At 37.3% G+C, this 27,690-nt stretch overlaps 1 protein-coding gene across 3 annotated transcripts in view; it reads right to left on the bottom strand.

Moving 5' to 3' along the window:
* Positions 1-27,690, bottom strand: part of CNTNAP2 (contactin associated protein 2) — a 1,976,111-nt gene that overhangs the window by 1,143,317 nt on the left and 805,104 nt on the right. For all 3 annotated transcript variants that reach the window (XM_072777573.1, XM_072777574.1, XM_072777575.1), the window contains one exon: positions 7,047-7,194. In XM_072777573.1, coding sequence (XP_072633674.1) covers positions 7,047-7,194 — 148 coding nt within the window. The remainder of the gene's footprint in view (positions 1-7,046; positions 7,195-27,690) is intronic.

Below are 27,690 nucleotides of genomic sequence, written 5' to 3'. Positions count from 1 at the left end.
GCACTATCCAAAATAGGCAAAATATGGAAAGAGCCCAAATGTCCATGGACTGATGAATGGATAAAGATGTGGGATATATATACAATGGGATGCTATTCAATCATCGAAAAGAAATCTTACCATTTGCAACCACATGAATAGAACTTGAGGGTATTATGTTAAGTGACAAGTCAGAGAAAGACAAATACCATATGATCTTACTTATATATGGAATCTTTTAAAGATTTTATTTATTTATTCATGAAAGACACAGGGAGAGAGAGAGACAGAGACATAGGCAGAGGGAAAAGCAGGCTCCATGCAGGGAGCCTGATGTGGAACTCGATCCCGGGACTCCAGGATCACGCCCTGGGCCGAAAGCAGACGGGAAACCATTGAGCCACCCAGGGATTCCCCTTGTATGTGGAATTTAAGAAACAAAACAGTTGAACACAGGGGAAAGGAAAGAAAAAATAAAGCAAGATAAAACCAGAGAGGGAGGAAAAGCATAAGACACTCTTAACAATAGAGAACAAACTGAGGGTTGTTGGAAGGGAGGTGGGTGGGAGGATGGAGTAAATGGATGACGGGCATTAAGGAAGGCAGTTGATGTTAAGAGCACTGGATGTGATATGCAACTGATGACTCACAATAATTCTACCCCTGGAACTAATACTACGCTATGTGTTAACTAACTACAATTAATTTTTATTTTATTTTATTTTATTTTATTTTATTTATTTATTTATTTATTTATTTATTTATTTATTTATTTATTTTTAACTAACTACAATTTAAATAAAATCTTGAAAGAAAAAAAAATTAGGTCATAATGGATTAGGGTGGATATTAAATCCAATGAGTGGTATCCTTATAAGAGGGCCATGTGAAGATACAGACTCTAAAAAACAGAGAAAAGAAGGCCACATGAAGACACAGACCCTGACACACAGAGGGGAAAAAGGCCATGTAAAAGTGAAGACAAACACCAGAAAGATGCACAAACATGTCACAGAGCACGGTTGCCAGCAACCGCCAGAACTCAGGGAGACAAATGAAACAATTTCTCCCTCTGGACTTGCAGAAGGAACCAATTCTCCTAACACCTTGATTTCAGACTCCTGACCTCCAGAACTGTAGCTGAACAAATCCTGTTGTCTGACACCACACAGTCTGCGGTGCTTTGCTAAGACACCCTAAGAAACCAATACATATATACAGGTCACGACCTCTGGCCCAGGCAGCATGGGAACAGCGCACGGCATTCCATTCTGTGGTCCCTGTTAGAGGATAATCTCACCTGCACGGCATGGAAAGGACAAAACGCTGTCCTCCTATTTGTCCTTGGCTTCTCTTGACACTTTTTCCTGCCCTAGTCTGGTGTTTACTTTCCTCCATGATTTGCACTGGGTGATATATCTAGGCCTTATTGATTATCCATCCAAACTGAAGGCATATACAAAAATTAGTTTAGTTGTATGTACCTTGGTTTTTCCCAAAGCACTGTCCTTACGCTTATGAAGACTGATTAAAAGCTAATATAGTATTTGTCGTCAACAATGCTACTGTTTCCATCAGTACACTGTGCAGGGCTTCTGTAAAATGAATGTTTGAGTACTGCAGCCATAAATGATTTTAAGAAATTATTAGACTGAGGCTTCTCCCTTCGGCTTCATGTAGTCCCTCTGATACGGAGTAAGAAGATTAGCATTGGTGTTTTGGGAGAAGGTTTACCGAGTCAGAAGACGTGGGGAATATCTCTAAGTTTTAAAAATAACAGCGTGCACTTGATTCAACTAAACTTGAGGGAAAACCAAATGTAGAGGGAGCAGAATAATTTAAAATGAGTTTAGATTCATTGAAATGGGAACTCATACTATCAAGACAAGTCAGGAAACAAGCAGTAGAAGCCCTAAAGGCTTCAAAGTAGTGGCCTGGAACTAACCTTCTCCACCTGGAATAAAGTGAACTTTTTATTTGCAATCTTGAGAAGTACCAAATTCCTCAGGTGACAAAGGGATCACAGAAGAACTGCACAGAGGAAAGATGAGAAACACAAGGGGAATTACAGGAGCCACACATTCCAACAAAAGCAGTGCTCATGCTGAGATGTCTCCCTAAGTTCTTCCAGCAAAATTTGAAGTAAAAGAAGTTCAGCCCCATTCCCGAACCTGGAACTTCAAGACAGACCTCAGATAAATCCTCTAAGGGGTTTCAAGAAAGATGAGAGTTCATTTCTCTCTCTCACAGGAGTGATTGAAGCCTAATTTCTCCTTGCTGGGACCCTAGCGTACACAGTGCTAACTCTTTAGAGGATAAAATGGAAGGGTGTTTCTGACTTTTCAACCTCAAATATACACAGTTCTCTTTCTTATTGAAAAATCAAAGTTCTTGACACAGTAGTTCACGAAGGTAAAAGGAAAACAAACAAACAAACAAACAGGTGGCCATCTTCTAAGGGTGCACTCTAGTCTGAATTCCAGTACAGGTAAATTTAAACCACAGTATCTTTAGGAAAGTTGTCCGTCACAAATATGTTTAATGTATATATTTTTTTATTTATAAATGTGTATTTTTCTTGGAAAATATATAAACACAATTGGCATTCTTCAAAAACAGATAAATAAAAATAATCTAAACTGGACATTAGTTAAGAAAATGTGCCAGTTAGGCATCTGCTTAAAGAAATGACTAGTTATCAACTCTTTTTGACAATAAAGATTTTGTGCAGGATGATTAAATCATCATTCTCCAAATGAAGGGGGAAAAAAATCTGAGAATGCCGTTTAAAAAAATAAATGCTGTAGGTTCTTTAAACTATAAAAGAACATGGAAGAAAAATAAGAAGCGCCAACCAACAAGGTAGCCCAGCAGCCATACTATTTATTTATTTATTTATTTATTTATTTATATTTATATTTATATTTATATTTATATTTTTGATTTTTTATTTTATTTTTATTTTATTTATTTTTTTAAGCCATACTATTTAAGTACAAATTCAAGTGAATTAAAATTAAACACAATTTAAAATTTGGTTCCTCAGTTGTCTCAGCTACATTTCAAGTGCTCAACAGCCAAACGTGACTAGTTGACTACAGCAGGGCAAGGGCATTTACATCATTGGTTAAAATTCAACTGAAGAGCACTGCTCTAGAGCTATTTTTGTATCTTTCCCCCCCTAAAATGATATTGATACTTGCATAGTTTCCTGTCCCTGCTATACAAATTGCCCCAAACTTGGTTGCTTAAAACAACAGCTCTGTTCTCTCATAGTTTTGGAGGCCAGAAGTCCCAAATTACTTTCACTGTGTTCAAATCAATGTGTCAGCAGGACCTCAGTTCCTCTGGAGGCTCTAGGGAGAATCTGCCCTTCTCCTCTTCCAGCTTTTGGTGGCTGTTGACATTCCTTGACTTATAAACATATCACTATTTCTGTTCCACAGTCACAGAGCTTGCATTTTCCTGCCTGTGAAGTCTCTCTATGCCCACCTCTCAGAGAAATAGAACCCACTGTACTTAGAACGCCCTTGGAAAATTTGGGATCATCTCTCAAGGTCACGATCATTAACTTAATCCTATCTGCAAATAATCTGCCTAATTAAGTAACAGGTACAGTTCCAGGGGCCATTATCCAACTTACTACAACCAACCACAGTGGTATTTTTCAACTTCCATTGTACTCCATTTTATTTTATTTTATTTTATTTTATTTTATTTTTTTTCCATTTTATTTTATATTACCAACTCATCATTTACTCCATTGGCACCTACTGGTATAATGTTAATAACCTTTTCTTAAAGTGTAAGATTCCCTCCCACCACCACCCAGAGAGGCTTCTACACTAGAAAAGCCTAGCTTCCTATTTAGCTTCATATATATATATATATTCATATTCATATATATATTCATATATATATATATTTTTTCCATTCCATCTTGTGATTGCCAAAGCACAGGCTAGATGGGGAAGGCCACAATAGCACTAGCTCACAATGTAACAAATCCACTCGCAATGACTATTGACTGTGCTGTCCTGTTAACCCATGCCTGACTCACCCCACACAATTGGCCTTTGGGCAAACTGCATCTGCCCTTATGTTGAGTTCTAAAGTAACTCCATTGGGGCAGCCCAGGTGGCTCAGTGGTTTAGCGCCGCCTTCAGCCCAGGGCCTGACCCTGGAGAGCTGGGATCGAGTCCCACGTCGGGCTCCCTGCATGGAGCCTGCTTCTCCCTTTGCCTGTGTCTCTGCCTCTTTCTCTCTATGTCTCTCATGCATAAATAAATAAAATCTTAAAAAAAATAACTCCATTGGTAGCGTTGGCTTTAAAATTATTATTTTTAAAGAAAGCCATCTCAAAAATAAGACAACATGTCTGGATATTGTAACAAGAATAAAATAAAAGAGAGAGAATTGTCTATAAAAACTACTCAAAAACAATTAGGAAATAGATAAATAAAAGACAACCCAATTAAAAAAAAATAGGCAAGGGTCTTCAACAAACACTTCAAAAAAAGAGGGCATGCAAACGAACAAGAATAACCTCTGTAAAAATCAGGAAATAGTTCACTAAAATTAAAATGAGATAATGAACACCTACCAGAATGGCTAAAACCTTCAAATCAATATTAAGTGCCTGAATTTGTGAAGAAGCAGGAATTCCAGCTGTGGAAGTCTAAGTTGATACAACCACTTTGGAAAAAATTTTATCATCATTGACAAAAGTTAAATATACATATATCCTAACCTAACTTAGTATTACCCTACTCTAAGCCAACACCCCCAAGGAATGTTTATAGCACTTCTATTAAAATAACCAAAAACTGAACAATTCAAATGTTCATTAATATAAAATGAATAATTTTAGACTATTCATACAGTAGAATAAGAGTGTCAATGAAAATAATCAAGTACCTTCAATAACAGTGTGAATAAGCCTTACAATTATTAGTTTGAAGAGAAGAGGTCAGATGGGAAAAAATATATATTTTAGGATTCCATTTTTACAAAACAAAAAAAATGTAAAACTAATCTATGAGGATAAAAATCAGGTTTATTTTACCTTTAAAAAAAGCAGTAGTAACTGGGGGGGGGGGTCCTGATGGGTGCTTCTAAGGTGTCAAGAATCTAAGGTGATTCTTTTATTGACTTAAGTGATGCTCAGATCGTTTTTCATTTTGTTGGAATTAAGGAGTAGGAAAGTAGAACAATGGTTGTGAGCTCTGGCTTTGTACCAGACTCACTGGTTTTTGTTTTCGGTTCTATCACTCAGGTGATGTGTCTCTGGGTGAATTTTTAACTTTCACTATTTTTATCCTAATAAATATTGCTATATTAATTGTCCCACCTTGTCTCCCATTAGCATCTTTTCCTTATTCACTGTGGTATTACTAACATTCAGCATATTTCATGACACATAAAAAGTTCTCAGTAAGTAATTATTAATAAAATAAATTACACACATCATGGCTTCCATGAAGAGTATTACATATTTTTTCATTTACTGAAAGCTGAACATGCTCCTTAGAAAATCCATCATGCAGAGAAAAAATACCACATTTTGTCTTGGTCTTCCCAATGTGCTGACAGTTAGAATATGTGTGAATACAGAGTTCTGTATCCATAATGCTCAGACCACATGGCGAGAATCCAAATTTATGTCAAGGCTCATCTTAGGCTTCTCCTAACAGGTTAAATCTTCCTCCTGAAGATCTACATTGTCCCAAAGAACCAAATCTCTATGCCTCTCTATTCATTGTCTTTGCTATAATAAACTGATAACCAAATAAAATAAACAACTCTAGAATTTTTAAATGATCCCCATGGCTTCTTTGTAGTAAGTAACCAATTCGGTCTGTACTGTTGCCCATGAATAAATAAATATGATTTGGTTATCGTGACAGCTACTATTTTCACTAATCTCTCTAACTAATTTGTACAGAGATGACAGCTTTAGATATATTTTTATTATAAACTACCAAATGTTTGGTTAATTTTAAAAAGCTTGCCAGTACGTCATCTGCCATCTTCTGGTTTTAGTGAGCTATTATTTTTACGGGTCTATAGGAAGGGTAGGGGATAGACTAATAGCAGACTCCTAGGAGGAGGGAAATATTTTACCAAAGAATTCATGTTCTAAAACCAGTATTTGCAAATCATGTATTTGCTGATTGAATCTGTACTAACCAGGGCCTCAAAATAGCTCAAACAATCTAATTCTGTGTTGGCACTGCCATCACAGAAGCAAATAAGCAAGGATAAATCTTTGGTAGATGAATCCATCATCAATTTTGGCCTGAAAGATATTCTGCAGATGAAGTTTGAAGAAACTAAGGTCAAAGTCAAGAAGATGGAGAAGAAAAGGATAGGCATATAAGAGGGCTGTAAAGAAGAGAGAAAGACAGAAGAGGGGAACACTACTGGTAAAAATTTGTGGAAGCAAGACAGCAGAGCTAAGATCCCCAAAAATCCATATATTAGAGTCATTAGACATTATATATATATATATATATATAAAGTGCATTTGAGAAATACAAAAAAAAAGAGTTTAAAACATGATTAAAAGAAAAGAATTGTCTTAGGTGACCAAGTCAATTATTAAAAGGAGCAAATAAAACTCACAGACATAAAATATCACTGACATTAAAACTTAGTGGTTAGCTTTAAAACAGTAAAATATGAAACTGATGAGAATTGGAAGGCAGGTCTCAAGAATGCATTCAAAATCTATCACAAAGAGTCAAAATGATGGATAATACTGTAAGTTTCTGCTTTTTAAATATTGCATAAGACTTTGGGCAACCTAATTAATAAGCTTTGTCATTTTAGTCTACTGACCAAAAATCACTTTCCAAATCCTTCGCTTAAGGTATTTGTATATGTGTGTTTGTGTAAAGATGTAAAAATGTATTTATAACATACAAATAAACTTACATATTATCTATATATAACAACAAGGTAGTTTACTGTCAGAGAAAGCAAGTAATGTTAAATAATCACAATTAAACAAGTTACTGACTAAATGAAGATGACAAAATCCCCCACAAATTTCAATAGATACTCACAATAAGAACAGCCATAGACTTCAATTCTGAGCCCAATGCGGCCTTCTCCATTCCAGTCCAGAGGTACTATGCGCACATAGCGGGCAATAACCGGATGCTGTAAATCATGCCGAACCACACTGTCAGAGTTGATGTTTCCAGGAAATGCCTGCAAAAAAAAAAAAAAAAAAAAAAAAAAGGGGGATTTAAAAAATTCAAGAAAAATGTACTTTGGAAACAATCACATTCTCTGTGTGGTAAAATACAACTAAATTTTCTTACCAATGGCAGTGTTTTATATTTTCTACTATAAACAATTTGAACAAAGCTACTATACTTCCTTTTTTTGAAAGCGAGTCTGGTTTTAAACTAGGCCAAAATTTCTACCGGTCCTTTCAAAGGTGAAAATGCACATAAATTAGAAGAATGAAACACTATATGGTACCCACTGCAGTGGGTATATCCAGTAAATATTTAAACTATGAGTTCTAATATTTTGCATTTAAATTACAATTTTTCAGACTCCAACTATTTTTCTTGCTTTTTTCAAAATCTTCTCTATGTTACCTTCCCATGCCATCATACTTTGAATTTTTTTCGAACATCAGTTCAATAAAAAGAACAATCAAATATATTGTGCAAGTGGCCAGGGTTTTCTACCTTTTTATTTGCATAAACACATTTACAGAGTTTAGGAGTCAATCAGAAATGTGTCTCTTCCATATTTTTCATTTACACAAGATTCTGTCGAAAGAGTGACTTCCCATAAACCTTCTTTACATTGATAAGTTTACACTGTTTATGTTTTTTCAGCAGAGAACAAATGGATTTTCTTCGGGCATGGCTATCATTCATTCAGGAAACATTAGTAAAACATCAATTCCATAGTAAGTATCAAGCAAGATAATATGGGGGGCATAAGCTGTCTAAAGCCATAGACACTACACTCAAAATGATCACAATCTAATAATAGGGAAAATGTCAGTAATAAAATTATAATTCAAGGAAGATTGAAAGCAATTGACAATCATAATTTAGAAGATTTAAGGCAAATAAATGAAAATTACATGTTTGTTTCATTTTAAAGATTTTTTAAGATGTTACTTATTTATTTGACAGAGCACAAATAGGGGGAGCAGCTGGCAGAGGGAGAGGGAGAAGCAGGCTCCCCACTGAGCAGGGAGCCTAACATGGGGCTCAAAACCAAGACCCGGGCCCAAGGTAAATGCTTAACTGACTGAGTCACTCCCATTTATTCCATTTGAGGATATACTTGCTGTAGTGCCAGGTGATGGTATATAAATATTTATACCACTACCACCAAGTTACTCCTTTGGGCCTCTATCTCTGAGACATTTATAGTCTTTTGAGGCCTGAAAGAAAGCAAAGCAAAACAGTCTCCTATGTGTCTCCTCTAGTCCAAAACTTCACTGACACCAGATGCATGGGGTTTCCCACACATCAAGAAATGCTCCAATTCTCCATGAACACCAGCTAGAGGTCCTATAATTTAACTCAATTCTGACCACTATCTACTTGAAGATAGAGTCAATCCCACAGGTGAGGGGAGGAGTCCCACAAGACCACCTCACTTCAGATGCCAATCTCAAGTCTAATTTTTCACATCTGCTTCTGACAGACCAGCTATAGATAGGTTCCCATGATCTCCTCAGTTCTGATTATTTTCTAGAATAGCTCACAGAACTAAGAAAATCAGTTTACTTACTAAATTACTGCTTTATCATAAAAGGATACAACTCAGCAATGATCAGAGAGAAGAGATACACAGAGCAAGATACGTGGGAAGGGCTTAAAAACCTTCTCCAAGGGGTGCCACCCCCCCAGATCACCTACATATTGACCAGTCCAAGATATCTCCAAACGCCAACTTCAGAGAGTTTTATGGAGGTGAAAGCATTAAATCATTGGCCATTGATGATTAAACTCTCCAGAAGTCTGGATGGTTCCATTGCTAACCAGACTCCCTTCTTGTGAGTATCTACAGGCTTTCCAAAAATCACCTCAAGCACAAACTACACTGTGGTTCAAAGGATTTTATTATAAATAACAATAAAATAAATACCCATTTCACATTTATTGTACTTATCACTTAAGAAAGTGTAAGGGCTTTAGGAGGTATGTGCCAGGAATGATGGACAAAGACCAAAAAGTATATTTCTTATTATAAGACACATTAACATAGGCCTAAAATAATATGTGAAAAAAATGCAAAAGGCAAGATTGAAAGAAACTACAAAAGTGCACAATATAGGTAGTAATTTCTGTAATATTTGGAGTTCTATGAAAACTATGCAAACATAAAAAAAAAGAGAGAGACTAGCTGGACAGGAGGGCAGAACGATGTTAGGGAGATAGAGGCAAGCAGAGTAGGACACAGCAAAGAACAGATTACTCCTGGCTTAGAGAAGGAACTCGGGTCTAGGCCTTAAGACACTTGGGGCCTAGACGTAGTCATGCTGACATTTTGTTCTGAATGAGTACTCTTCTAGGCCTCAATTTTTTTTTTCCATTCCTTCTCCCTATGTCTCTCTCTCTCAAAAAAAAAAAAAAAAAAAAAAAAAAAAAAAAGACTTGGCTGGCTTATTTGCACAATCCGTTTTAGATCTAAAATTGTGCATGCCCTAAAAACATGAATTAAGCATATTCAAAAATAGGTATTAAAAGATATGTCTAATTGGAAGGAAGTGTGCATAGTGGAAAATCATGGTTGTTTTAGCAAGTTCTAATTATGGACAAAATAATCTAGCATGCATTTTCTGAAAGAAATGATAGAATAAGAGCCACATTTTTAGGAGTTCCTGGGTGGTGGAAGATCATATTGGGGGCAAAAAAGACTAGGAACCAGCAATTAAGGATCAATGCCAATGTGCTGGTAAGGGGAAATAAAAAATGCGATTAGTGCCCAACTAGGAGGTCTCTTGTTAATGTGGTTTTAGACCACATGGAGGATATGGAGGAAGGACTTGACAACAGCAGCAAAGCAGAAGTTGCTGAAGATTATCTGGAGGAAGGAGCTGAGGAAAGGAATGGCAAAGGCTCAGAGTACACCAAAGATCCTCCTGACCAAATTGCTGCCTTCAGAACATAAGTCCAGATGGTGGAGGAGTAGGGTCCCTAAGTCACCTGTCCCCACCAACTTACCTAGATAACTTTCAAATCATCCTGAAAACCTACGAATTCAGCCTTAGATTTAAAGAGAAAACAGCTGGAATGCTACAGTGAGAAGACTTTGTGCTTCTATCAAGTACAAGTTGTTTTTGGCCACTCTGCACTGAACAAAATGACTAGAAAGGAAAACTCACCACAAAAGAAAGAATCAGTCTTTTCTCCCACAGAGTTACAAATGTGGACTACAATTCAATGCCAGAAAGCCAATTCAGAAGCACAATTATAAAGCTATTGGTTGTTCTAGAAAAAAGCATAAAGGATTCAAGAGACTTCATGACTGCAGAATTTAGATTTAATCAGGCTGAAATGAAAAATCAATTAAATGAGATGCAATGCAAACTGGAGGTCCTAACGACGAAGGTTAACAAGTTAGAAGAATGAGTGAGTGACATAGAAGACAAGTTGATGGCAAGGAAGGAAGCTGAGGAAAAAAAGAGAAAAACAATTAAAAGATCATGAGGATAGGTTAAGGGAAAAAAATGACAGCCTCAGAAGGAAAAATCTACATTTAATTGGGGTTCCAGAGGGCACCAAAAGAGATGGAGGACCAGAAAGTGTATTTGAACAAATCATAGCTGAGAACTTCCCTAACTTGGGAAGGGAAACAGGCATTCAGATCCAGGAGATAGAGAGATTCCTCCCCCCTCCCAAAATCAATAAAAACTGCTCAAAACCTCGACATTTAATAGTAAAACTTGCAAATTCCAAAGATAAAGACAAAATCCTTAAAGCAGCAAGAGACAAGAGATCCCTAACTTTATGGGAAGGAGTATTAGGTTAACAGCAGACCTCTCCACAGAGACCTAGAAGGCCAGACAGGGATGGCATGGCATATACAGTGTCCTAAATGAGAAGAACCTGCAGCCAACAATACTTTCTCCAGCAAGGCTCTCATTCAGAATAGAAGGAGAGATAAAGAACTTCCAAGATAGGCAGGAACTGAAAGAATATGTGACCTCCAAACCAGCTCTGCAAGAAATATTAAGGGGGACTCTGTAAAAGAAAGAGGAAGTCTAATGAAACAATCCACAAAAACAGGGACTGAATAGGTATCATGATGACACTAAATTGATATCTTTCAGTAGTAACTCTGAACGTGACCCCATCAAAAGGCGCAGGGTTTCAGACTGGATAAAAAAGCAAGACCCATCTATTTGCTGTCTACAAGAGGCTCATTTTAGACAGAAGGACACCTACAGCCTGAAAATAAAAGGTTGCAGAACCATTTACCATTCAAATGGTCCTCAAAAGAAAGCAGGGGTAGCCATCCTCATCAGATAAATTAAAGTTTATCCCAAAGACTGTAGTAAGAGATGAAGAGGGACACTATATTACACTCATAGGGTCTATCCAACAAGAGGACCTAACAATCATGAATATTTATGCCCCGAATGTGGGTGCTGCCAAGAATATCAAGCAATTAATAACCGAAGTTAAGACATACTTAGATAATAATATACTTAAACTTGGTGATTTGAACACAGCGCTTTCTACAATTGACAGATCTTCAAAGCAGAACATCTCCAAAGAAATAAGAGCTTTAAATGATACACTAAACCAGATGGATCTCACAGATATTTGCAGAACTTTACGTCCAAACGCAACTGAATACACATTCTTCTCAAGTGCACATGGAACTTTCTCCAGAATAGACCACATACTGGGTCACTTATTAGGTCTGATGCCAAAAGACTGGGATAATACCATGCATATTTTCAGACCATAATGCTTTGAAATTAGAACTAAAGCACAAGAAGAAGTTTGAAAGGATTTCAAACACATGGAGGTTAAGGACCATACTGCTAAAAGATGAAAGGGTCAACCAGGAAATTAGAGAAGAATTAAAAAGATTGATGGAAACTAATGAGAATGAAGATACAACTGTTCAAAATCTTTGGGATACAGCAAAAGCAGTCTTGAGGGGGAAATACATCGCACTACAAGCATCCATCCAAAAACTAGAAAGAACTCAAATACAAAAGCTAACGTTGCATCAAAAGGAGCTGGAGAAAAAACAGCAAATAGCTCCTACACACAGCAGAAGAAAAGAGTTAATAAAGATTCGAGCAGAACTCAAGGAAATCAAGACCAGAAGAACTGTGGAACAGATCAGCAAAACGAGTTGGTTCTTTGAAAGAATTAATAAGATAGATAAACCATGAGCCAGCCTTATTAAAAAGAAGAGAGAAAAGACTCAAATTAATAAAATCATGAATGAGAAAGGAGAGATCACCACCAATACCAAGGAAATACAAACGATTTAAAAAACTTATTATGAGCAGCTATACACCAATAAATTAGGAAATCTAGAAGAAATGGACACATTCCTGGAAAACCACAAATTGCCAAAACTGGAACAGGAAGAAATAGAAAACCTGAACAGGCCAATAACCAAGGAGGAAATTGAAGCAGTCATCAAAAACCTCCCAAGACACAAAAGTCCAGGGCCAGATGGCTTCCCAGGGGAATTCTATCAAACGTTTAAAGAAGAAACCATACCTATTCTACTAAGGCTATTTGGAAATATAGAAAGAGATGGAGTACTTCCAAACTCGTTCTATGAGGCCAGCATCACCTTAATTCCAAAACCAGACAAAGACCCCACCAAAAAGGAGAATTATAGACCAATATCCCTGATGAACATGGATGCAAAAATTCTCACCAAGATACTAGCCAACAGGATCCAACAATACATTAAGAAGATTATTCACAATGACCAAGTGGGATTTATCCCTAGGATGCAAGGCTGCTTCAACACTGGTAAAGCCATCAATGTGATTGATCATATCAGCAAGAGAAAAACCAAGAACCAGATGATCCTCTCTATAGATGCAGACAAAGCATTTGACAAAATACAGCATCCATTCCTGATCAAAACTCTTGAGTGTAGGGATAGAGGGAACATTCCTCAACATCTTAAAAGCCATCTACAAGAAGCCCACAGCAAATATCATACTCAAGGGGGAAGCACGGGGAACCTTTCCCCGAAGATCAGGAATGAGACAGGGATGTCCACTCTCACCCCTGCTATTCAACATAGTCCTAGAAGTCCTAGCCTCAGGAATCAGGCAACAAAAAGAAATAAATGGCATTTAAATCAGCAAAGAAGAAGTCAAACTCTCCCTCTTTGCCGATGACATGATACTGTACCTAGAAAACCCAAAAGCCTCCACCCCAAGATTGCTAGAACTCAAACAGCACTTCGGCAGTGTGGCAGGATACAAAATCAATGCCCAGAAATCAGTGGCATTTCTCTACACTAACAATGAGACTGAAGAAAGAGAAATTAAGGAGTCAATCCCATTTACAATTGCACCCAAAAGCATAAGATACCTGGGAATAAACCTAACCAAAGAGGTAAAGGATCTATACCCTAAAAACTACAGAACACTTCTGAAAGAAATTGAGGAAGACACAAAGAGATGGAAAAACACTCCATGCTCATGGGTTGGAAGAATTAATATTGTGAAAATGTCCATGTTACCCAGGGCAATTTACACATTCAATGCAATCCCTTTCAAAATACCATGGACTTTCTTCAGAGAGTTGGAACAAATCATCTTAAGATTTGTGTGGAATCAGGAAAGACCCCGAATAGCCAGGGGAATATTTAAAAAAAAAAAAAAAAAAAAAAAAAAACATATCTGGGGGCATCACAATGCCAGATTTCAGGTTGTACTACAAAGCTGTGGTCATCAAGACAGTGTGGTACTGGCACAAAAACAGACACATAGATCAATGGAACAGAATAGAGAACCCAGAAGTGGACCCTGAACTTTATGGTCAACTAATATTCGATAAAGGAGGAAAGACTATCCACTGGAAGAAAGACAATAAATGGTGCTGGGAAAATTGGACATCCACATGCAGAAGAATGAAACTAGACAACTCCCTTGCACCATACACAAAGATAAACTCAAAATGGATGAAAGATCTAAATGTGAGACAAGATTCCATCAAAATCCTGGAGAACACAAGCAACACCCTTTTTGAACTTGGCCACAGCAAATTCTTGCAAGATACACCCATGAAGGCCAGAGAAACAAAAGCAAAAATGAATTATTGGGACTTCATCAAGATGAGAAGCTTCTGCACAGCAAAAGAAACAGTCAACAAAACTAAAAGACAACCTACAGAATGGGAGAAGATATTTGCAAATGATGTATCAGATAAAGGGCTAGTATCCAAGATTTATAAGGAATTTATTAAACTCAACAGCAAAGAAACAAACAATCTAATCATGAAATGGGCAAAAGACATGAACAGAAATGTCACAGAGGAAGACACAGACGTGGCCAACAAGCACATGAGAACATGCTCCGCATCACTGGCCATCAGGGAAATACAGATCAAAACCACAATGAGATACCACCTCACACCAGTGAGAATGGGGAACATTAACAAGGCAGGAAACCACAAATGTTGGAGAGGATGTGGAGAAAGGGGAACCCTCCTGCACTGTTGGTGGGAATGTGAACTGGTGCAGCCACTCTGGAAAACTGTGCGGAGGTTCCTCAAAGAGTTAAAAATAGATCTGCCCTACGACCCAGCAATTGCAGTGTTGGGGATTTACCCCAAAGATACAGATGCAGGGAAACGCCGGGACACCTGCACCCCGATGTTTCTAGCAGCAATGTCCACAATAGCCAAACTGTGGAAGGAGCCTGTGTCCATCAAAAGATGAATGGATAAAGAAGATGTGGTCTCTGTATACAATGGGATATTCCTCAGCCATTAGAAATGACGAATTACCTCCATTTCCTTCGACGTGGATAGAATTGGAGGTTATTATTTGAGTGAAATAAGTCAGTCAGAAAAGGACGAACCTTATATGTTCTCATTCATTTGGGGAATATAAAAAATAGTGAAAGGGAATAAGTGGAAAGGAGAGAAAGTAAGTGAAAATATCAGTGAGGGTGACAAAACATGGGAGACTCCTAACTCTGGGAAATGAACAAGGGGTAGTGGAAGGGGAGGTGGGCGGGGGTGGGGGTGACTGGGTGATGGGCACTGAGTGGGGCACTTGGCAGGATGAGCACTGGGTGTTATGCTATATGTTGGCAAATTGAACTCCAATTAAAAAAAAAGTTTAAAAAAAGAAAGTGTAGTCATCTGACCAGAGGAACAACACTAAAAGAGAAATAAAAAAATAAAAATAGAATTAAAAAACAAAACAAAACAAAAAAAAAACAGAACAGAAGTCCAGCTGGTTAACTACATGTGAGCCTGGGGCTTTAGCTCAAGAGGCCTCTCTTGGTGACCCTGAGCTTTTGTTGGGCAGACAGTTGGTTGATTCTCCCCAGGATGAGGCAGTGGAGGCTGTGAATGACTATGAGGCTCTTCAAATTCATGGAAAAGAACTGAAATGGTGTGGAAAAATACAGGAGGCTTTAAACTGCTTTTTAAAGACTTGACATAAAAAGTGCAGATCCTGAAGTCATGGCTCATGACTTTAAATTTGTATAAGCAATTTAATAAAACTTGAGAATATAACCTATTTACTGTTAAAGTGAAAAAAAAGACGGATATTATATTTCAAAAGAAGAATTAATAAGATTTTGAGAGAAGGGAATAGGAGAAAATAGTATAGGACAACCTATTCCAAGGTATTAATGGCAGAAAAAAAAGGGAGGGTGGCAAAAAGGGAGGTATCTATTCTTCTCCTCCTGAGCAACTTCTCTTTCTTTGAGTAACAGCAGCTAGATTTTCTCTCTGTCTCTTTTTTTTTTAAGACTTTATTTATTTATTCATGAGGGACAGAGAGAGAGAGAGAGAGAGGCAGAGACACAGACAGAGGGAGAAGCAGGGTCCACGCAGGGAGCCTGACATGGGACTCGATCCCGGGTCTCCAGGATCACACCCTGGGCCAAAGGCACAAAGGCAGTGCTAAACCTCTGGGCCACCTGGGCTGCCCCTAGGTTTTCTTTAACACGTTACCCACCGTCCACCAGAATCAGGAGAGGTAGATGCCACACAGTAGCCGCAGGGGTGGGCACCTAACTTGATGAGACTCAATTTCAGCCCTTGTGGTGGGATGATTCATTCATATATGCGTTCATTCACTGATCCAATCACTTATTTATTCATTGACTCAGGAAATAGCTAAGAGCCTCTATGTACAGTATATTGCTCAAGTCACTGGGGTTACAGGAGTAAATAAGACAGAGTTTCTGTTCTCCTGGCATTTATGTATTCACATGCATAGTGAGGCAGCTAAGAAATAATAAATAAATATAAATAATAAATAAATAAATCATACAAATATATAAATAATACAATATATATAATATATGTATATTACACTAAGTTGCATAATATGTGTTATGTTGGTACATATTAAATTACATATACAGCATGCACATACTGAGCATACTTTGCATGTTCCAGGATGGTAAGGAAGCCAGTGCTTCTGGAATACAGTGAAGAAAGGAAGAACATGGTAGAAGATGTTGGGCGAGGTGAAGGCGGAGCAAGGAGGGCCTGCAAACCATGAGCCTGCTGTGGATTGCATTTTAAGCATACCGGAAGGAAATCCATTAGAGAGTTTTAAGCAGAGTAATTACACAACTCGTCATTGTTAAGACCTGGGCTACTCACCCCCACCCACTGCCACCCGCTCCCTGAATATGGTGAAGTTCCCAGGAAAACAGAAGTCAACAACATAATATAAAATACAGAATTGCGGGACTTGTACCGAGTAATTCTGAGTGGGGGGCGGTGGGGGGGCGGGGGGGTTAAGGGAGAAGGGAAGAAGAGCAGTGGCACAGAGATGAGCCCTGAGGAGAAGAGAGGGGAAACTTAGTACAAGCTGGATCCCAAATGCATCACATGTGAGGAGAGAAAACAAAACAGAGCCCGGACCTACTGGCAACCAGGCTCTCCTTCCACTAAGCTCCTGCTGGTCCTTATGCTATTATAAAGGGATGAATATCAGAAAAGACAAAGTAGGAAAATCTGTAGACACATCATTCCAGCATCTAAACCCAGAACATGCTGAGAATACCTCTGGGCTTTTGATTTTTTGTCTTGTTTCCTTGTTTTTTTTCTGATTTTTTTTTTAAAGCAACTGAATAAATACTTACAAAGATATCTGAATGGAAAGATAATTAGTGAAGATTCAGGTATATTGTATTTGAGATTTCACCATCACTTTGAAAGGTCACATCGAGAATTTGAGATGCTTAAAGTAGTTGCGTTTCATTGAAGTTGGGCTTCGCAGAGAGGGCACATGTATAATTTATGAACAAATGCATGTCATATGGTATTTTCTTCAGCATTCTCAGCATCAGTAAGTTGTGTGTTTTGCACTTCTTTTCATTTCCGAGCAGACATAAATTTAAGACATTATTTTAATTGAAGTTTAAAACATTTCAGAAGAAGAGTGTAGGTGTCACCGATCACTGCCTTGAATATAAAGGCATGAATATATATATGAAATGTCTCCTTTTATACAGCAGTATTTGGAAAAGTTAAGAAATACGGAGAAAAGCAAGCACTGATTTAATAAAAACAACATCTAATATTTATATATCGCTTTATTATTTAAAGAGTCCTAGTACATGCTGTATCGTTTGTGCCTCCTAGAAAAATCTTAAGTTTGTTAGGGATGCTCTTTTTTCAAATCAGGAAACTCAGTTCAGAGAACTTACTGGATGTCAAATAGCTGAGTAAGGTCAACCCAGGGCAAAGCACCAAGCTTAGGAGGCATCTCCACACTGACTTTTGTTTGAAAATAAAATTTTCAGTTAGGAATAAAGGTTTTTCTATTTAGGCACAACATATTTTATTTTTGATATTTGATACTGCATATTTGGATCCAAATTTAAAGTTTGATAATTTTTATCATACCACATTTTGGATGTATATTTGATTTCTGGCTCATTTATTACAAAGCATATTTGCCTGCACACTCTCCTTCTCTCTTCAATTTTATTTCCACAAACTTTGACAAAATTAGTATTTTCTTTTCTTACACATTTTCCCCCAAAACATGCTCCCATCGTGGTCATTAAGCCAAAGCTCCTCTGCAGCTTTTAATAGAAATAATTAAAAGGTTTGAATGACACTGTTTACTAAAAGGAAAGAAAGGCTGGTCTACTCTAGTGAATATCTCACTTTAGTAGCAATGAGTACAAGGCCATAGGTCTTGAAAAGAAGCATTTCCTTTCACATAACTTGACTCTTTCACATCTCTTTGCGATTTTACAGACAGACATGAAAAGAAAGAATAAACACGGTAAAACACTCAGCTGATACTTACAAAATATTTAAGAACTGGAAATCTGCATGAAAAATCAAAAGAATTAAAAGGTATTTTAATCTTTCCAGAATAAAACAACAGGCTTTAAAATTCAACCTTCATGGGCAGCCCAGGTGGCTCAGCAGTTTAGCATTGCCTTTGGCCCAGGTCGTGATCCTGGAGACCTTGGATCGAGTCCCACGTCGGGCTCCCTGCATGGGGCCTGCTTCTCCCTCTGCCTGTGTCTCTGCCTCTCTCTCTGTCTCTCATGAATAAATAAATAAAATCTTTAAAAAATATTCAACCTTCATTTAAACAAATGTCACACAATAATACAGGTTTTGTGGAGACATGAAAACAACCAACAAATTCATCATTGTTAAGACTGAAAAATCAATTTACAGGAGCTTGTGAATTATATGCCATTGCTATGAAATCTCCTCTACTGGCTGTGACTTGCATATATGCTTAGAAGAATAGGGTTTGGGAGGTTTTTTTGCTTGTTTTTGTTTGTTTTTAACTAACAAAGCATTTATGTAACTAATAAAGCTTTAAGCTTAGTAAAGCTAAGGGAGCAATACCACGTTAAAGCTGTGCTGGTACTTGAGAGTAACTCCCCTAAAAATTGCTAAACTTTACAGCAGAAAGGGGTGTGGGGAGTGGGTGAAACAGGTGACGGGGATGAAGGAGGGCACTTGTCATGACAAGCACCATGTGATGTATGGAATTACTGAATCACTATATTATACAACACCTTAAACTAATAGAACATTGTGCATTAGCTAACTGGAATTAAAAGAAAAACTTAAATATAGAGCAAAGAGTTAGAATTTATATATATATATATATATATATATATATATATATATATATGAGTTGTTCAGAATGCTAATTTTATAATCTAAACATTGCTAAAGTTTTAATAACTAAAATTTTCCCACCATGGGGTACTAAACATTTATTCTAACTGGAACAAGAGTTCAGATGGCCTAAGATAGGAAGAGGCACACTTTTTCTATAAAGCACCAAACAGTTAATATTTTAGGCTTAGCAGGCTGCACACCTCTCAGTCCCGTATTCTTTCTTCTTCCTTTTTATTTATTTTTATTTTTTTGTAATTATTATTTTTTTAATAATAAATTTATTTTTTATTGGTGTTCAATTCATTCTTCCTTTTTATTTTAACAACACTTGAAAAATGTAAAAACCATCATACTCATAGTCTTTAAAAGAACAGGGACCAGACTTAACCCACAGGCTAGAGCTTGCCAACCCTGGGTCTGAGAGAATCTTTCAAATTGATAAATCCTCCCCTCAACTCCAATAGGATGCAGAAGTCTAAAATCATTGAAAAACTTTTCAGCCACTTGGCATTTAAAAACCAATAAACTTTGGGAAAGCATTTTGTCATCCTTTGAAGCATATAATTTATCAGACTGGAGGAAAATATATAGGGATTTAGAAGTATGCTGTGAGTGATGCATGAACTAACATTTCTCTCAAATTCACTATTATGGGGTCTGAAGTGTAACTTATGAAGTATTTTATGAAGAGAATAAATATATTTGGTCCTCCCTAAAACCTCACCTTTCAAGAAACCTAAAATAAGGGATCACAAGCTTCTACAGCAAAAGAATGAGAGTGTATATCTTAGGGCAAAGGTTTTGCTTAAAAAACTGAAAAAAAATTGTGTGTGTCTGAAACACACGGCTACTGTGTGCATAAGCCCAGAAGGAGCTCTCAGCTACAGACAAGTCTCCTGGGTGGGAAATTATGTGAGAAAAACAACACATGAATATTTTCCCATGTGTGAGAGACCTCATTTTTTTAAAATATAAAATATCTCTGCTGCAACAGAAACACATATTGATTCTTCCTTCAGTTGATGTCTTAAACCTGTGATCGTTATAATCACTTTTTTTAAAGTAGAATTTTATGTCTTACTGGATTTTAAATTTTATTTTCCCCATGCTAACAATTTATACCAAAATATAGTAATGGACTTTCCATTTTGCTGCCTTGATGTGTGTCTCCAGGCCAGGTTCCACTCCGTGCTGAGGCAAGAAGAAAAGAAGTACTTTCAAAAAATGCTGCATCTGTTACTCTCCAGATCTGGCTTTGTCACCTCAGCTCTCTTGTCATCATCTTTATGCGGCTGCACAAACATGTCTGGAAGGACCCAGCTCAGATAGCACTTCCTGAAGGTAAGGATATTCCCAGACCCTCACTCCTCAATTCCCATGTTCTGCTGGGGGTCCTCATTAACACCCCATACTCATTCTCCTCACTCAAATGAAATTACTTCATTGTGTACTTAATTATCCACCTAACGACTATTTTGGTAGTAAGCCAGCTTTGGAGTTTGTGCTCAAACCTCTGGTCCATCACTATATCTGATGTCCCTACACAATGGTTGCTGTTCAATGAGTATCCGTTTAGTGCCTGATTAAATGAATGAAAAAAAAAAAAAAAAGAGCATTCCTTAACTCCCACCTGTTTACATTTCATAGCTCTCATTATTTCTGAATGCACCAAAGCCAGTTGAGCAACCATTCACAGTAAATAAACCACGTTTTGTCATATCCTACAGAAGGAGAAAAAAAAAAAAAAAAAGCATTCTAGTCTGAATGAAGACCCTAGGCACATCAAAATAATTTTCCCAGAGGCATGGGGATATCATTATAAGTGGCCAGGAATCACAGAGATCATGCAGCAAAAAGAAAATGGTCAGGCAAAAATCATGTCAAAATCAGCAGATAAATGCTGGGAGAAATGTGAAAATTAACACACACATACACATTCAATCCCAGATGTCCTTCTCCGATTGACTTATTTCACTCAGCATAATACCCTCCAGTTCCATCCACATCGAAGCCAATGGTGGGTATTTGTCATTTCTAATGGCTGAGTCATATTCCATTGTATACATAGACCACATCTTCTTTATCCATTCATCATTTGGGGAATATAAAAAATAATGACATGGAATAAAGGGAAAAGGAGAAAAAAATGAGTGGGAAATATCAGAAAGGGAGACAGAACATGAAAGGCTCCTAACTCTGGGAAACAAACTAGGGGTGGTGGAAGGGGAGGTGGGCGGGGGGTGGGGGTGAATGGGTGAAGGGCACTGAGGGGGGCACTTGATGGGATGAGCACTGGGTGTTATCCTATATGTTGGCAAATTGAACACCAATAAAAAATAAATTTACAAAAAAACAAAAAAGAAATGCAAATCAGATGTTCACACAGGTAATTCACTTGAGCTCTGCTATAAATTGGGGGTTATAAAGCCATGGCAACATGTCGTGTAGCAAATGCCAAAACATTCTATCCACATAAAAGAAGTACCACCTTCTCTGAGCACTTCTGCTCTTGACTCAATGAGAGAGGTCTTATCTTTTTCATTTTGCAGTTACAAGGTTTAGAAGTATTTTATCAGAAGAACCATTAAATAATTAAGGATTATGAGGTAAGAATGGTAATTTTACTTAGAAAAATAATAAGGTAAAATGTTTTAAAATCTAATTCTTAAATTTCTATCACTTTATTTCTTACAGGGATCACATGATGATGGTGTTTTATAGGTTTTATGCTTTGGCTCAACTGCTCTCAGCCTATCCAAAAGATTCCATCTTTTTGATGGCTTAATCATCCTCCATAGTTTATTCCTAAGATCCCTCTTCCCCTCTTGTCCTGTCTTTCCTTCCTTCCTCCTCTCCTCCTCCACTTCTTCTTTCCTTCCCTCCAGGGGTTTCAGGGAACACATGATTCTTTCTTATTCACGTTGCAATTCAGTATAGAAGGAAGGGAGTGGAGGGCTCAGCTCCACCTCATCTTTCAGGGACAACATCTGGTTGTCAAGGCCACCACAGAAACAGAAGAAAAAGCAGACAGGAAGGTACAGGTCAGGGTAGGACCAGGTTTAGAAGTAGAAGATATATATATATATATATATATATATATATATATATATATATATATATATAGAGGATATCACTTCACACATTCCACTGGTCATGTTTCCTACTGGCTTTACTTAATCTTAGGGTGGAAGAGACTAGGAAATATAATACAAAAGGGGGACAGCTTTGATAAATGTGTAACATTGTCTCACTGCATAGGGGTTATATGACGTCTATGCACTTCTGAAATTTTACACCTACCTATATAACAGCACTTATTATACTAAATAGTAAAAATGCATATAATCACTTGTTGGTCTCCTAATAAACTACAGACTATGTAGGCATTGATAAGGCTTTTTCTTTTTTTTATTTTTTAAGGCTTTTTCTTAATTGAGATATAATTTACAAAGGTAAATTGCAAAGATCTTAAGTGAAGAGTTTGATCAGTTTTGAGAAATGCGTTTGCCCATGCAATCCCCTCCCCATCAAGATACAAAACATTTCTTATTAACCCAGAAACCTCCCTTGTCAGCATCCACCATCATCACCCACCTTAGTTAGTAGCACTCTCAACCCTAGTGGAAACACTTTTCCAATTTCCAACACCAGAGATTAAATTTGCCTTTTCTTGAACTTCTCATTAAAGTGATCAAACTCACCTTCACTCAGAATAACATTAAGATTCTGCTACGCTTTTGTGTGTATTCATGGTTTATTTCTTTTTATCGCTGAGTAGTATTTTATTGTATCAATATACCACAGCTTATTTAGCCATGTTTCTTTTAAGAGACTCTAGGGCAGTTTCCGGGTTTTTTTATTTTATTTTATTTTTTTACTATTATGAATAAAATTGCTGTGAGCATTGTATAAATGCATAGGGAGAGAATTTCTGCCTCACAGAGTAGATACATGCTTAAATTTCCAAGAAATTACTGAACTCTTTCTTAGTGGTTATATCAGGCATGTAGTTATAATTGCATCAGAAAAATCTCTGCTGTATATTCTTTTTTCTCCTCTCTACTGTATATTCTATATAACTTCATTATTTTATGCATCTATATTATTTTTCTCTCCAAACTTCCCTACATGTCAAGCCATAAGAAAGAGTGAAAATAATTAGATAAATGCTATCCATTGTCGTTTTTTGGTTAATATTTGAAATGAACATAGAGTAAGAAAAGCAAAGGCAATGTTATCAAATGTAGCAAATGTTCAAATAGACCATAACTGACAGAAGTCTGGAGATGGAAATGTTTGAAAGAATGTAGAAGAAAGAACACAATGGATAAAATCCATGTCCTTCACATGAGTCAGGAGACATTTCCAAAACTCAATAGAACAGCAAACCCACTTACTAGTACTAGAAGGAACAAAATTAACAAAGAAATGGTTTAAAATATTTGCTATCATTTCTAAAAGCAGGCTGGATGTGGGGAAAAGTTAGCTAACTACAAATTGATCTAGCTAGAAGTCAGTAGTCAGTAGGTAATTTCTAAGTAGAGACATAAACAAAATGCAATGTGACTATATAGGGAGAGTGGAACCAGAGAAGATATTGGGATGGGAAGTTTTGTTATTTAAATGAAATTCTTTTTGTAATATTGGCTTAAAAATATTCATCTATATACTACTTTGATAAAGACAAACCACATTTTTTTTTTTCGGAATTGTATCTAAAACTTTGGCTTTAAGATTCCTGGCATATTGATGTGGGAAACAAAGGCGGAAGAGAAATTATTAAATTTCCTTACTACCTACAGCCAATGGACAAGTCCTTGAAACAGGCAGAGTGACATTCCTCTGGAACCTCAACTGCCTAGATGCTGACACTTTGCTAAGGGTAAAAGGTAATCCTAGCCTGATATTCCTCACCCCGACCTCAGGATCCTGGAGTTCTATTTTATCATATAAAAATTCCTTAAAAATAAATAAATAAATAAATAAATAAATAAATAAATAAATAAACAAACAAACAAATAAATAAATAAATAAAATTCCTTTAGGAGTTTATCTCTAAACCCCCCAAGATACATGTTGGTGACCATTCCCCAAGCATATGACCCACCGAGACACATGTGAAGGCTCTCATGACTAAGGTTTTATTAGACAGTAATAAATATTAGACCTTTTCCCAACAATGGCTAGCTTCATCAAGGTCCTGGAAACCTTGGTTCCAAAATTCCTTAGAGACTTAGGCTATCGTTAACCCCCACCCAACTTGAAGGTCTATAATGGACCACTCTTCATGACCCTAGTGCAGCTCTTTCTGCCCATGGATCCTGTCCCCATGCTTTCATAACACCACCTTTTTGCACCAAAGACGTCTCAGGAATTCTTTATTGGCCACTGGCTTCGAATGCTAACATCTTTTCCTACATCAATACTACACAGATGGAGACACAATCAGGTGTGAGGTTCATCTTGTCTGTAAAAATAAAATCTAACCAGCTGCTTAAAGAACCATAAGACTCCTGGTACTGAGCCCAGAAAGAGATTTCTCAAACGAGTCCCCTCGTAAAAGGAACCGTGATACACAATAAACAAAGTGTTCAATGACATCTGTATAAGAAGATAACAACAAATCTCATAGGAGGTTTCTTACAGTTTCCTTCAATGTAGTCCCGTGGAAAAATGCCAAAACACAATTCAGTAAACAAAATTTTACAATGGTAATCAAGGCTTTCAATGCAGGTATTCCGCTCTCTGCTGACTGGTTTAATCTAGAAATAGTTTCAGAGTATCTAGAGGAATGAATGGATTTCATTGCCTTCAGATTATCCTCTGTAAACATTGCTTTTCCCAAGTATTTGATGTTTCAATGGCAATGAATTTGAGAATTTACTTGGAAGTATATCTCTTTCTAAATGTGGAACCAATGCTTCCATAAACATAAGATCAAGTATTAGTCAGGGTGAAGATTGGTATTAGCAAAGTAAATTATCATTGTTAAATTGTTAAGTTGTGTATTTAAAAACATAAAATTTCTCATTAATATAGCTTTATGCCATGAGATATTAATAGTTTTGACGCTAAATGCCTTCTCTTATTTAAACATTAACAATGTCTTTAATCTTTCTCAATTTAACATACTTCCTACCATTTATATATACTATAGTGAGATTCATATGCAAGGATGTCTCTTTAACAGACAGAGAAAGAGTAGAAATAGCTGATATTTCCTGGGTCTAGAAACAAATTTTTTCCCCAGTATATTTAAAGCTCACCCTTCATGGAGAAAAAAAAAAATATATATATATATATATATATTCCTCCATTTGATTAATTTTACTTTTCTATCCCCTTCCACTACAAAATTTCACAAATAAATGGATTGTGCTCTGCATTTCTCTTTCTCCATGCTCTAAGCTTCAGCATTTGCTCACTATGATCCTTTCCTTTGAAAGAGAAATTATGAAGACCACTGAGGATTATTCAATAAACTCTGTTTTTTTTTTTTTTTTTTTTTGGTCATCCGGATTTTCTTCAACATCCTTCATAGCTGGTCACATTCTCCTTGAATCTCTCTTTTTCAAGAATGTTTCTATTTTGCACATTTTATCTCAAATCACTTTTCCACCTCCTCATTGGATATTCTTAATTTTTCTGTGGATTATTAAATATCAGTGAGCCTTGAATCATAAATTCCAGGAGCATACTTTGCTTTTGGTCTGTGTCCTCTACTACCCAGATTTATTTTTTGACTCCTGGGAGCCATGCCCTCTGGCAACAGATTTCGTTCTTCCAGCGAGGCATGCCAACACACGGCCAGCTCCCCTCAGGCAGCCTATCTTCTGTGGCTCCAACTCTCACTAGTCTTTGCATATACTGTTTCTCCCCTTTGCTCTGTAGCCCCAGGAATGGTACTGTCTTCCCTGGATTTCAAGTCTACTAGTGTCTCAGCATCCCTTGTTTGTTCTCTTAAACCTGGCCATACTTCTGTTAACTGTCTCTTGACTACATTATTTTTAGGTAAACACTTTTGACTTTACCATCTGCTTCTCGTCAGAACACTGGTAGGTATACGTACAGAATCCCTACTATAGTCTCCGTAACTTTATTGGCAAACGTCATTGGAGTAAATCCAGTTGGAGATGTCAGTGCTGGGGCCAAGGTCAGGCTGCCCCAAGATGGGCCTTCTCACACCAAGATTATTTCAAGTTAAAGTAATCAAAACCCACCAGATGCAGGAACTCTCTGCCTCCCCCTCAACTCCCTACATTTCCATTGGAAAGGAGCCACCCTATAGCAGGAAGAGAGTTATTAAGAGAGACTGTCCTTTCCTTAAGAAACTCACGTGCATAATAGAGAAACCTTTCTTTCCCCAAACATCTTTTTCACCTTCCTAATGGTTTATTTTCCCATTGTATCCTCAGAACCTACCCCAATCCTTATCTCATGTAAACTTCATATTGCTCGACATCTTTGGGATTTCAAGTCCCTGAGGATTCCCTCTCGGTACACCTATTAAATTTGATTTTCTCCTTTTAATCTCTCCCATATTGATACAATTCTAAGTCTAGCTAGAAGAACCACAGGGCAGCGGAAGATTTTCCTCCCTGACGGCTGGTGTGGTTGGCAGGTTGCTTTAACTTATGGGACACTGCTCCTCCTGGACACTGCTGCAGCTGAGAAATCCTTGGGGCATCTGACAAACAGCCAGTGGAAGCTAATATTTCTTACCATACCAGCCTCCTGGAATCTCTATCTGCAGAGTCTATGGAGTGAGAATGGTAAGAGTCCTTTTTCTCTCTTTCTAAATTTAGATTAGTAGGAGAAAATATCTGTTGAACTAGTTCTTTGGGCCTAGCAACTCTGGCCCATCTCCTCCCATTGATGGTCTTCATTTCCCTTTGTCTGTGTCTTTCATGTTGTTTGTCATCTGTTGCTAAGGGACGTCTTCTGTGCATTGAGGTACACTCAAACATCACAGCCTCCAACCATGCGCCACATCCCTCTTGGGAATTAACATGACTCCAAAAGACCCAAACTTAATCAAAATGGCTAATGTATACATATTTTCCCTTTTCCTTGCTCTATGACCTAAGAGCTTGGTTTTGTGACCGGTGAGAATATTCTCTTTGGTCTCGCCATACTGAGGGTGCACTTACTGGGGTACACTGTGGTGGCCAGCTGAACAGGCTGGGAATCCAAGTCTGATCTCCAACCCCACCTCTCTCTCTAGATCTCCCTCTGGATCCATCTCTCTTGCCTTCTCTCTCTGTTCAGCCAAGTCAACTTTCAGGGGTATTTGTCATGAGAGATTCCAGTGCATAAATAATGTAGAAAACAAAGGCAAAAGAAAAAAATTTAATTTCCTTACTGCCTACAGCCT

Source organism: Canis lupus, chromosome 15, assembly GCF_048164855.1.
Source record: "Canis lupus baileyi chromosome 15, mCanLup2.hap1, whole genome shotgun sequence".
NCBI classification, from domain to species: Eukaryota; Metazoa; Chordata; class Mammalia; order Carnivora; family Canidae; genus Canis; species Canis lupus.
Note: the sequence above shows the minus strand (reverse complement) of the source record. Positions and strands in the feature narration are given on the sequence as shown.